Source organism: Camellia sinensis, chromosome 4, assembly GCF_055761805.1.
Source record: "Camellia sinensis isolate YWXY chromosome 4, ASM5576180v1, whole genome shotgun sequence".
In the NCBI taxonomy this organism is placed as follows: Eukaryota; Viridiplantae; Streptophyta; class Magnoliopsida; order Ericales; family Theaceae; genus Camellia; species Camellia sinensis.
This window is the reverse complement of record NC_138964.1, coordinates 63,290,287-63,303,429: the sequence shown is the minus strand read 5'-3', so window position 1 is coordinate 63,303,429 and position 13,143 is coordinate 63,290,287. Positions and strand designations below refer to the sequence as shown.

The 13,143-nt window shown below is 36.4% G+C and overlaps 1 protein-coding gene across 3 annotated transcripts; it reads right to left on the bottom strand.

The window, feature by feature from the left end:
* Positions 1-7,110: 7,110 nt before the first annotated feature.
* On the bottom strand, positions 7,111-11,335 carry LOC114298147 (ATPase 8, plasma membrane-type). Of its 3 annotated transcripts, XM_082925063.1 has the most exons (13): positions 11,237-11,320; positions 11,011-11,148; positions 10,608-10,922; positions 10,181-10,507; positions 9,929-10,048; positions 9,691-9,813; positions 9,503-9,607; positions 9,098-9,407; positions 8,494-9,008; positions 8,215-8,388; positions 7,917-8,099; positions 7,661-7,812; positions 7,168-7,405 (listed from the first exon to the last, which is right to left on the bottom strand). In XM_082925063.1, the coding sequence occupies exons 1-13, from the start codon at positions 11,303-11,305 to the stop codon at positions 7,249-7,251; spliced, it is 2,688 nt and encodes an 895-aa protein (XP_082781189.1). In that variant the 5' UTR covers positions 11,306-11,320; the 3' UTR covers positions 7,168-7,248. The 3 variants fall into 3 exon arrangements, with proteins under 3 accessions (XP_082781187.1, XP_082781188.1, XP_082781189.1); XM_082925061.1 differs by lacking the exon at positions 7,661-7,812 and having other exon boundaries at positions 7,111-7,405; positions 11,011-11,335; XM_082925062.1 differs by lacking the exons at positions 7,661-7,812; positions 11,237-11,320 and having other exon boundaries at positions 7,111-7,405; positions 10,608-11,062.
* Between the last annotated feature and the right edge of the window lie 1,808 nt (positions 11,336-13,143).

Sequence of the window (13,143 nt, the reverse complement as noted above, 5' to 3'; positions counted from 1 at the left end):
AATATAATAGTACTTGTTTGGGGTCAATTTGTGATTTAATAAAAATGTGAGGGCTTGGGTTCAATCAAAGTATCTATTTCCAGTGTAAAATAATTCAGTTTGTATTATCTTGCTTTGAATTTAAAGGTAAATAACCGAACGATGACAGTAAAAATTGAAAGCTAAGGTTTAGAGCTATTAATCTAAAATTTGAGAGTTAAGTAGTTAAATATTAGAGTGTTAGAAGTGATTTCTAAGCTTCCAGGATCGATTAGGGTTTGTATGGATTCGCCCGTGATGCATTTTCAGTCCTAGGGCTTGATTTGCGATTAATCGACGAACTAAGGGCTTTATTATAATAATTTAAAATTTAGGGATCTAATAAGGTTTACAAAAAAGTCAGGGGCGTTACAGATTTGCTCTTGCGCTTGACCCTACACATTACATAACATATTGGGTCACAAACAGGTCAATCCGTTCTTAATTTATTTATCTCTCTTAGGCCTCTTCTTTATCCTTTTAGGTCGATTGCAATGCTCAATGTATGCCTAAGAGTGCTTAGAAATGAAAGAGAACGGAAAACCAATCTTAAAACAACCTTTCAAAATTTCTGAAACAGGGCTCTCCGCTCGAGCGCAGCTTTGATTGCACGAGCGGACCCCTTTGGTTTGCAAAAGTTCTGGTTGTTTGCAATTTACGTTCAAGCGAGACTTTCGACGCTCGAGCGAGGAGTCTTGCAGAACAGGGTACGCTCGATCGCAGCTTTGGCTGCTCGAGCCACCGTGTAATTTTCTGCACATCTAGAAGCTAAGTTTTCACGCTTGAGCAAGACTTTCCACGCCCGAGCGGACAGGTCGAATTCTAGGTTTTCCAGAATTCTGTTTAAGTCTCAAAACACATCTTCAAATGTTCAAAACTCATGTTTTTAGTACAAAATCATGGAAATCTTTATACAACATGAGAACATAGGCAAATTGAGTCTAATTTGTGCAAAACCATGATTCAAATCTCCCAAATCTTTTCATATTCTTCTTGACAACTTCATAACACAAGTTATCAAACTTAATATCTTCAAAGTTCATGCAAATTAATTTCCATATCATTTTGAATTATACATGCATGTGAAATATAGGTTTCATTTTCAACTTAAATAGTACAAATGATGATCAACTTCATGAAACTCAACATTATCATGCTTGCATGTGCAATTGATGACATAAATCCTTAAAATTGAGATTCATATCATGATAATTCATGCTTACATGTGCCAAATAGCCTTCAATTCATCATAAAATGCATGTTTGTGCTCAAATGTGCAAACTCATGACAATTCTTTGCATGCATGTACATACAAACTTCAAATTCATCAAATTCAACTCAATTCATGTTTTTTAGTACAATTTAACTTTGAGTTCACATAATTACAACTCAAACTCATGAATTCATGTCTAATTACTCACCTAGAAGCTCCAATCTTCCAATTCCTAGCTAGTTCTTGAGTCTAGCCTTTCAAATCTTGAATTCTCTTGCAAAAATCTACAAGTATGGCTTCTTTCTCTCTCTAAACCGGCCCTTTCTCACTCTAGAATGTGGTTTCAGCCAAGATGAGTTCAAAAGAAGGAATTTGAATGTATATAGGCCTATAGGCTTGGCTAATCAAATTGATTAAGACTAAGTAATGATGCTCTAATTTAATCATATTGAATTTAATTATTTTGACCCGAATCTGTAACGCCCTCAAAATAATAACATTAAACCCATTAAATAAGACATGCATTGATATTCAAAAGTCCCACATTCTTTCATTTATCAGAGTTTCATTACAAAAAGGTATTACATGTTAACAACAAAAGCAAATGCCCTACGGGCTTACAGCTTTCCAAGTTAACACTTGGTTACAACAAAAAGAGTACTAACTCATACACATTAAGCCCTTGGCTTGAATTTACATGTAACACATCAAAAAGTAAAACGACAACTGTATGTCCGCCTCTAGCCTCCCAAGCTATGTCCTTGGAGGTGGCATGCTACCTGCACCTGAAAATGATATTCCCATATAGGGTGAGCCACAGCCCAGTAGAAATACACTAAACCAACCATGAACAATGACTAAAAGATTAGCAATTGATAGATGGCCAACTCTGATACATTCACATAAATCTTATATTTATGTCATACGACTAATGAGTCCAAGTTACTTATCATTTTCCCTTTTTCAACGGATAGGCATATAAGCACCACCCACATTCTAAACAGATATGTATAACAACAATATCCACATTCTCAGATAAGCAAATAAGCTATATCCACATTCTACAACAGATATGTATAACAACAATATCCACAGATAAGCATATAAGCTATATCCACATTCTACAACAGATATGTATAACAACAATATCCACAGATAAGCATATAAGCTATATCCACACTTCACAAAGATAAGCATATGAGCTCTATCTTCACTTCTCTAGACAAGCATATGAGCTGTATCCACGGAGTTCATCCCCTATCTTCTCCCAACACTATCCGGTTTAGAGGTACATCCCCTATCTTCCCCTAAACCGCGGAGTACATCCCCCATCTCCTCCTCTACACATAACGTATACAAACACATTGGTTCTATATACATTCATTCAATACATACAGTTAATGTATTCTATCAACCGTCAAGTTCCATGACCCATTCCATTGATTAGTTTCCGTTTGCTTAATCATCATGCATTGTCTACAACAATCACGACTATCCTCCACCGATAGCCCAAAGCAGTTATTTCTAAACAGAAAATAAATGCACAATGGATATTCAATCAACATTTCATTTCCTCATTTCTCTCAATTAATTATCCCAATTAATTAAACAATGTAATTAGGTCGTTATCCATAATTACCATTTCAACCCTTAGGTCCCATTTTCATCAATGATTCAACATTTATTCCATTTCTCTATGCCAAACATGCATCTAGGTTTATTATGAATAAAACCCCAACTTTTGTAAAATTGCACAAAAGCCCCAAACTTTTACCAAATTACCAAACCAACCCCAACATCTCAAAATACTAAAATTTAAAGACAAAATCCATAGAGAGGAGTAGGATATCCCTACCTCGAAGTTTTAGCCAAAAAGGAGATGAAGACTCGAAGATCAACGTGCTCCAAATCCAAACTTTTTCAGATTAAATCAAAGCTCTCAACGCCCTCTATCTTTTTAACAAAGGCCCTAGGCTAGATTCACACCCTAGGGAGATCAATTCTTAGAGAGAATATAAGTGTAGAGAGAGAGGGTCTCGGATCTAGGGTTTGATAAAAAAAGAGAGTGAAAAAGTGATGTTCAAAACGCTACTGTCTGCTGATATAAAACACGCTCGCTCGAGCGAAGCCTTTGTCGCTCGAGTGACCAGACACAGAAAACCCTTGCTCGAGCCAAGAAGTTCTCGCTCGAGCCAAAAAATACAACTCTCAGGTCCAGAACCAGGTGCAAGCGCTCGCTCGAGCGAAGCCACTCTGGCTCGATCCACCAGACACGAACTCAACTCTCGCTCGAGCGAACAACTCCTAGCTCGAGCGAAGGTCCAAAAACCTGGGCAGCAACACTAGGCTCCCAAACACAACCAACCTGTAACAAACCTGCCCAACACATCCTATAACTCAAATACAAAGTAAAAAGGATGTAAACAAGATAATAAACAACTACCAACATCTACGGACACATGTCCGGATCACTGTACAACAAGGGTAAACCCGGGATCGCTATAGAATCAATTTTTAATTAATTTCATCGTAGGTTCTAAAAATCATGCTAAGCACAAAAATACAGTCAATTTTACTTTCTGAAGTCCCTACAGCCTTCAATTTAAATTCTATAGTAGAAAATCAAATAGATTTTCCAATGGCAAACAGATAAGAATTCAAACACACAAATAATCATATAAGCGGCACTCAAAATCATATTAAGCACATAACCACAATCATAATTAAGATTAATTAACATAACACGGGACAGGGTTATCAAATGGTAGACCTATATTAATGTGGACTAGTATTGTAAATAGAGATATGAATCTCCTTAATTTGACTAACGAAATAGCCTCAGATAGAGTCGAGTGGAGAAGAATGATTCATGCAACCGACCCCATTTGATGGGACTTAAGGCATGGTTTGGTTTACTTTGTTTCTTAGCTTGTTTTGCTCGATAGCTTCTATATTTTTATTTGGTATAGTCTTGTTAGTGTAATTAATCCATTTAGATTTCATATTCTTCTTGTAGTTGTTCCCATCATTTTTGCTAGATTGCTTCTTTTAGTTTAGATGTAGGCATATTCATCTTTCTCTTTTATCCCTTCTTTTTCCCTTTTGTTTTGGGCTTTCCAGATTGTTCTTGGAATCAAATTTATTTATTCATTATCTACATGTTTTGCATTCATTTTTCATGCATTAAGGCTTAACTCATTATTACTTAGTGTTTTATAATTTCTTATGTGATTTTGTGTGCAAAACCATGTCTTGCAATGGTTCACATGTCATATTCTAGTAGCCAAGTCTTTGGTTACATTCTTGCGTATGTACTTCCATTAGCCTATCACATCCAGGATCGTGCATGTTTTCTAATATTTTTGCACTTTGCGAGTGCGGAGGAGTATTAGGTGAGCTTCTTTCATCTTGACATCTTGCTTGTGCGTGTTTCTTTTCTTTATTGCATCTAGTATTCTACCATGTAAATATGTGCTCATCTAAGATACCTCTTTGATTGTCAGTGGGTGTAGGCTTATTCGCTTGATTTGGGATGATCTTGATCTTTATGCATGTAAACTTTGCACATTTTGAAGCCTTTTCAAAACACATGAGATCAAAGCGTTCCAAGACAAGTGATTTAGTCTATATTTGTTTGCTCCATCTAGTAAAGTAACATTAATAATCAGAACATAAGCATATCTTGGTAGTGAATCTAATATTGTGAATTAATAGAGGTAGATCTTTGATCGGGTGAGCGGGAGTGCTCAATTCATGACCTCCCCCCCTTCATACTTAAGTTTCCAAACCGAGACACTTTGGTTGTGACAGATGATGGTCTTTGGCATGAGTCATGGGTTTCCTATTTTTTTACAAAAATTAGGCGGTGCCTCCAAGTTTGACATTTTGTTTGATTAGTGTTTTTTATGAATTTGCCAAATGACTCTCATTTCGTTTCACATTGCACTCGTAAAACCAGAGGGGGGGGGGGGTTTAAATTGTCAGGCATTCTCGGATACCCTCTAGGGAGATCCCATACAACTTGTCTCTCAAGTAGGACAAGAGATGGCCAAACTAATCCTCTGGAACCATAGGATCAGCTATATTGTTCAGTTCTTCTACGGAGGCACATTTTCCTATTTTGGCCTCCGATTGTGCAACAATTGAAACCCTAACATGTTTTTCCCAAGTCTTGCATCATTTTTTGAGCCGCCAAACTCTATCTCTAGGTGCCTATTTAAATGCCCCATTCCATCATTCAAATATCCAATTAAGAAAGCTCTTCCGAAAGAGCATTCAAAAGGGCATTGTGCATCTTAGTTCATCTTAGGTGCATTCACTTGGAGGTGTGTTGGAAGTTCCTCTTTGGAGAAAGAGGATCTGAGGGTAGTGAGGCATTTCCCATGGTGGTTGTGTCTAAAAGTTAGTAGGTTTTTAGTTTTTCGATTCTTCTATGTTTTATTGTTCTTATTTTAAGGTATAGGTTAGTTTAGTAATTTTGTTATTTCTTTTTAGTTATTCTGTTACTATGGATGTTTACAACCCAACCCATATGTAATCAGATCATCCTTGGTATGATTGCATATACATTTGCCTACAACTTTGCACTTAGTTTTCTATAATATTATACTTTTTCTTCTTCTTTTTCATTCTTCTTCTCCATCTTCTTCTTTCATGAAAATAAAAGGTCTGTAATGTGATTATTCCACTTTTGGATTGGTTGTGTTACTTATGACCTAATCCCTCTCTACTCTCTATCTAAGTGTAGATGTAATTGGGTTGTTTGTGTTGTTTATGTAGACAGTTTATTTAGTCCAGTTCTTTTTTTATGTGATCACTTTGTTCATCTTAGTATGGTTGTAATTCTTAGATTATTTTTTATTTTTTTTTATATTTGTTATAATGCTTGGGATCAAACCACCATTGGCTTGGTAATGCACATTATATGCAGTTAAATTGGTAGTATTATTGCATTACTATTGAAGTAGTCATATTATTTTGTATGTTCTCTTAAATAAACTTAAAATATTAGGGATTTATTGCTACATTTTTTTTTTTTAATTTATTGTGAGAACATGATGTAAAAAAATAATTTGAGGATTCCTTTTCAGTAACTTGGCAATCATTACAGCCTACTTAATTTTTAGGGTTGTGATTGGCTTGTATGACTAGTTGAATCTTTAAATTATTTCCCTCTTCTCTCTTCTCTATTTTTTCCAAAATTTTGTGGATGGTTGTTTTATTATTTATGGCTTGCTAGATAGATGGTTTTTCCCTTTTTTCCCCCCCTATCTTTCCTAAATTTTGTGGATGCCTTATCATTTTTATGTGTTTTGTGGGAAACACTAAGATAATCAAAGAAATAAGCAAGATTGGAGTTTTGTCCTATTATATTGTTAACTGATATGAACTTCTTTCTTTTTCTAAAATTGGATCTTTTCACTTGAAAACATTTTTTCTGAATAAATACAACATTCTCTTTTGTTAGAGAATGTATCATCTTGGATTTAACTATTTCCTTGTCTAAGCTATATATAAGTGTTGTATAAATCATCGTTCATGTATTTTACTTGACAGTTTTAATAGCAAGAATTAAAGAGAAGACGAGTAAATGTTGACCATATGTGGCAAGATGGGTGCCTAACACCTTTCCATCTTGTAACAAAGCTCTCAAGCCAAATTCTTCGATGATGACGGACTATTTCCTTATTTCGGAGTCATTGGTTTTTGGACCTTAAAATGAAGTGGTGACTCCAGTTTTTGAACCTTTGGTTTTAGTATTCACATTGCCCATATCAAGTGGATTTCTAGACTTCAGAATTAGCTATTTGACTAATTAACTAATGGTTCGTCCCGTTTTGATGTGAGTAAGATTACTTTTCAAGCCATTGCATATACAATAGTAGTAACTAATTTTTTGAGTCCATTTCATTGCTAAAACTCTTCTTTTCATTTAAAACAAATCTCATCTAACATTCCCAACACCTCTAATCTTTTGTTATGAAAAAACAGAAAGGTTTGAAAAGAAAATTCCCCTTCTACACTTGCACTTCTCCACCATTTCTATCATATATCAAATTGTTCAACCATCCTTGGTGTTGAACGGTATAATGTTGTTGGCTATTTTCAATGTCCAATCCCTTCAGCTTCACAATTGGTTCAACATGTCCCTTAAGTCTATGAAGCTCCCTTAACCTACAAAACCATAAAAATGACAGAATGCAAAATAGTGTAACATTAATAAAATTTATCTAAAAATAAACATCAGTTTTTGACTACTGCATAAAATTTGGGCTTTATTGTGACTAATCTATTGTAGAAGTTTTCTGAACTTATGATAGGACATGTCCAATAGAGTTGCCAAGCAATATTTTGAAAGTTTGTTAACTACTTTCTTTTGTTTCCTTTTTTTAATCGATCTAGACTGCGGTTATGTATGTACCTAGCAACTTTTTAGCTTGCTCAGCAATCTCAGACAACTCATGGCTTTGAAGTGTACCTTGAGATTCTGTAGACTGAAGGCCATGAAGTGTACATTGAGCTGAGGCCCACTGTGCCTCCTTCTCACCTTTACTATAATCCTTGTTGGTTGTGAAAGTAGCCTAGGTCATTTAAAAAAAACGGTATGTTCCAAAAATCAAAAAGTAATGTTTTGTAGTTATGGTGTTCTAGGAATTTGGTATTGTCACAAATCTTCTTAGCTAACCTTGTCTTCAATCATATTATCCCAAGCCTTTCCACTCAATGCATAGCGAATGATGAATTTGAGGACATCAAGAGGGAAATAGGTAACGACACTAAAGACCCAAATGGCACCGGCCCATCCCCATCCAATGCCTTGGATGCGAGCAAATTCCCAGTTTGCATACACAGCAATAGCGGTTGCTACCTATATTGAGAAATAACCAACATTAAGGGAAAAATTTGTTTATGATCAAGTGCAACAAAAGAATCAGTAAAACCAGCTTTCAGAAAAATTGAAATGAAACTCCTGTAAGGCTTACCAATTGAGCTGCAAGAAATGCACCAACAAGCAAAAGACCAGGGCGTTCAATGAATGACCAGCTTCGTGACCTGGTCACAAAGATGAGTGCTTGGCTCACAATACTCACTTGAAGGTACAAAGCAGCAGTGAGCTCATCTGTATGACCTCTGATTGATCTAACACCGAAAGTTTTCTACAAATGGTAAATTTAGGATTAATATTTATTTTCAGTTTGTTTTTTTTTTTTAATTTTTAATTTTATTTTATTTATCAATTTAGTGTGGATAAATAAACTTACTGAAAAGAAGTCAGTGTCAGCTGCAAGCCAAAAAAAGATAACAGTTATGAGAGCAAGGTAGGTTCCTAGGACAATGCCAGTGGCAAAGATTTCCTTGAGTTTCCATGAGTCTGGCACTGGGGATGGCTTCACCCTATCCTTAGAGATGGTCATGATGGTTCCATCATTTAAGATGGCAATGACCAGGACCATGAAAGGTGAGAAATCAAACTTCCAGATAAGAGCTATGAGCATAAATCCCATCACAATACGGATTGTGATCGAAACTGCATAGATTGTGTAGTTCTTCATCCTTTGGAAGATGGCTCTGCTTGTCAGCACAGCACTCACAATCACACTAAGTCCTGGCTCGGTCAAAACTATGTCAGATGCACTCCTGGCTGCATCAGTTGCATCTGCCACAGCAATACCAATGTCTGCCTTCTTAAGTGCCGGGGCATCATTTACCCCATCTCCAGTCATTCCACAAATGTGTTTTCTCTCTTGCAGCTTCTTAACAATCTCATACTTGTGCTCTGCATTACGCCAAAATTGACATTAGTTTCCTTGTTTAACTCAACCTAACACATTAGTATGTAGCTTAAATTTGGTATAAGATAATTACCAGGAAAGACTCCTGCAAAGCCATCAGCCTTCTCAATGAGCTCCTCAATAGGAATGGAAGAGATAGACTGATCCTTGCTCTGGCCAAGAAGGGAGGATGAGGGATACATGTTGGTACCCATGCCAAGCCTTCGACCAGTTTCCTTTCCAATGGCAAGCTGGTCACCTGTGATCATCTTAACACTGACACCTAGGTCAAGGGCCCTACGGATGGTCTCAGCACTATCATGCCTAGGCGGGTCGAAGAGGGGCAAGAGGCCTACAAATTCCCATGGCCCTCCAGCGCTTTCCTTGGTCTTCTCTGGGACCGTCTATAAACACAAAACATGAAATCATATTCAACTTGTTAGAAAAATTCACCTTGATTGTCAAAAAGATATTATGAACTTGTAATAGACATTGTCACCTGTCTCGCAACACCTAGAGAACGGAGGCCACGGTTAGCAAAGTTGTCAATGATCTCAAGGGACTTCTTCCTGACATCTCCTTTGAGGTCACAAAGATCAATGATCTAGTAAAATTGTGATTTCCTTAGATATTGGGAACATAATGTTGCATTGGCACAATTGCTTCAAAGGACAAGGAGTATCTTACTTGTTCAGGAGCACCCTTGCTAGTTCTGTACCAATTGTCATTAGAGTCAAAGTAGGTTATTGCAGTGCGCTTCTCCACCGGATTGAAGGGTAGGAAATGCACCTCTGTAATTCCTGCTCTTGCCTAAAAGCATTGCGAGTAAGCAACACAAAAAACGCTTAGTCAATAACTTGGTAGTGTAAATAATTAGACTAGCATGACCTATCATAGTTTAGAAAATGACGATCTAGTCAAATACCTCCTTAGGGTCACCCAACATCCCAACAATTGAAGCATCAATGGCATCCTGATTTTCAATCCGAGAAGCCCTAGCAGCAAGCAAGACAACTATGTCCTTATCAACATCTTTCGGGAACACCTACAATCATAAGTACACACCTTCATAATTTCTAATGCTTTCTGGTCATATTAGTCTAAATTTCAGAGTATAAAAGCTTTGCACTTATTTCTTTGCCTCAGAAAATTATGTAAATTCGTTTTGATTACCAACCTCAATCAAGGTCCTATCTACTGTGAGCTTGTTGAGGGTGAGGGTCCCTGTCTTGTCACTACAAAGCACATCCATCCCAGCCATTTCTTCAATTGCAGTCATCCTCTTGGTAATGGCACCTTGTTGTGAAAGTCGGTGAGATCCAATGGCCATTGTCACAGACAACACTGTTGGCATGGCAATTGGGATCCCTCCAATGAGAAGCACCAACAAATTATCAATTCCTTCTCTATATTTCCTATTTTGGATTGGGTACATCACTATGATCTCAATCACCATACCCACTCCAATGGAGCAAATACAAAAGTTCCCAATAGAAGTCAATACCTGATCAAATGATCATCAAACAATTTACAAGGGTTGACACTTTTTTATGCATAACTTAATCACATAATTTTCAACTCAAGATCACAATGAAGAGCAATACCTTCTGGAAATGACCCACTTGGTTGGTGCTATCAACAAGGTGGGCAGCCTTGCCAAAGAAGGTATGGACACCAGTGGCAATGACCACAGCCTCAATTTCACCTTGCTTGCAAGTGGAACCAGAGAACACTCCGTCTCCTGGGTGTTTTGTCACGGGCAATGATTCGCCAGTGAGGGCTGATTGGTCAATCTTAAGGGGATCCCCTTCCAAGAGACGAGCATCAGCTGGAATGATATCACCCAACTTGACACTAATCAAATCTCCTGGAACCAAGATTGATGCTTCCTGCTCACTCCATTTTCCATCTCTCAACACCTTCATCGAATTCACAACATGGCCCACCGTTTGAATTTAATGGATTCACCAAAGTTTGGTATGTAGATGAGTGAGGATGAAGAAGTACCTTGGTTTTAGGAGCCAAACCGGCCATAAGGGCAGCAGCAGCATTGCCTGCATTATTTTCTTCAATGAAGCTGATAGTTGAGTTGATAATGAGCAGCACAACTATACCGGTAAAGTCTTGCCAGTCTGGAGGCTTGCCCTACATAATTCAAGTTCTTATTCAGTTTGTGTGTGCGTGAGAGAGAGAGAGAGAGAGAGAGAGAGAGAGAATTGATCAATAGTGTTACCCCTCCATTTGCCAAAACAATGGCCATGATGGCAGCACATTCCATGACCCATGATAGAGGATTCCACATAAAACCCAAAAACTTGAGAAGCTTGCACTCCTATTAGGAATTTGTATCCAATAGATTAGGTGAATATAAATTTAATATCACTAATACTATGTGCACAATTTAAATTACAATTAGAAATAGCGACTTCAAAGCAAAAGAAAATTCGTGCCTTTTTCTCTTCAAGCTTGTTGGGGCCAAAGATTTGGAGTCTATTTTCTCCTTCCTCTGATGACAAACCATCCCTGGTACATTTTAGTTGCTCAAAGACTTCCTCAATTGGTATGTTCTCCTACACACCACCCATTTAACAATGCCATAATCACCATCACATGTCATTGTTATAACACTTTACTTATTGATAATTGTTGCCAAATATTAAAATTAGAAAAATATAAAGTTTTGGTGGCAAACAATTGAGGTTGTGGCATTAAAATTTTGCTCTCTTTATGCTGTGTTTGGTTGAGGAATTTGGGGAGGAATTTGGATAGAGAAAGGGAAAAGGTGTGTGAAACTAGGTGAAATATAAGTAAGTTTTATTCACATTTTATCTAATTTTTCTCTTTCTCTTTACAAATCCCTCCTCAAATCTCCCAATCAACCACAGTATTAAAGAAATTCAAATTCTCTGCGCATTGATAAAAGTGATAGAACAATTGAGAGGAAGACGAAAGTATCGGGCATGCTTACGAGATCAACTTGCTCATTTTTTATCTCCTCGAAGGAGATATTAGAGGCCATGATGATAAGAGAAGGAACAAAATCAAGGAAGAAAGAAAGAGAGGACTCTCTCTATCTCTCTTCCTAACAAAAATTGATCTTTTTTTCCTTCTATTCAGGCCTCTTTCATAACCATTTCGAGAACAGAGTTCTTTGAAAATTGAGAAGCAGAGGGTATGTAGAAACTCCCTGCCTCTTTATAAAGAACTTTTCTTCCAATACATAGAAAAAATAACGAACTGGTCAATGGACAACCTATAATCACTCATTTTAGCATTTGGGTTGTCCTATGACATGTCAGTTATTGTTGGTTTTGTTTTAGCTCTGTGGATAGCCGAAACCCTCGGTTTGGTCATGGGGAATATAAATTTGACAACACTATTTATTTGGTGAAAATGGTATGATGAAAAAATGTAACCATTAGTTATACTTGTAGCTTTGTTGACAAATAAATAAAAAATAAGAATTTTTTGTTGCACTGTTAGAAAATAATTCTATATCCATGATTAAAATAGTGAGATGATCCCACTTAAAACATTGGATTCTACACTTTTGTCTGAGAGTGGATTATTTTGTTTATTCACGTATCAGAAGAGTAGTTTCAAAGCATTATACGATATAATTAAAGTGGAGCAAGGATCTTTTATCTCCAAATAATTCTGTCTCTCTATTTCAATTCACTCATAATCTTTGAATCATACGAGAATTTTAAGATATGAAAATCTCAAGATATATCCAATGGTTATAAGTGAATTGGGACAGGAGGACATAATTATTTGGGGACAGAGGATCCTTCTATCTTAAAATGATGCTCCAAATTAATTACATAGTAATTTTTTTTATAGATAAAATATCTTATTTTATTTTTGTTAGTTAGTTATGAGACAAATGATAATTCACTATTGTGATTCTTTATTGCTGAAGTATTTAATAATTTCCCTTGACAACACTTTATTTGCTGGAAATGTACAAATGCATGTAGCATTAGTTAAAACTGTAGTTTTGTTAACAAATAAATCAGTTTGTTATTAATACATTACACTGGTTTGAAAATAAGTGTCTTAAAATAGTCAAATGATATCTTTAAAACATTAGATTTCACTGTTTTGACCAATGAGATGTAAGAATTTTGTTTACCAGGT

Bases quoted from the DNA above. Each gene is read 5' to 3' on its own strand.
- LOC114298147 (XM_082925063.1), bottom strand. From the start codon at position 11,305: ATGTGGAATCCTCTATCATGGGTCATGGAATGTGCTGCCATCATGGCC. The intron at 10,508-10,607 runs GTATTGCTCTTC...TCATTTGATCAG, and splicing joins AAGTGGGTCATTTCCAGAAG to GTATTGACTTCTATTGGGAA. The intron at 7,406-7,660 runs GTTGCTAGGTAC...ATGGTTTTGTAG, and splicing joins ATTGCTGAGCAAGCTAAAAA to GTTAAGGGAGCTTCATAGAC.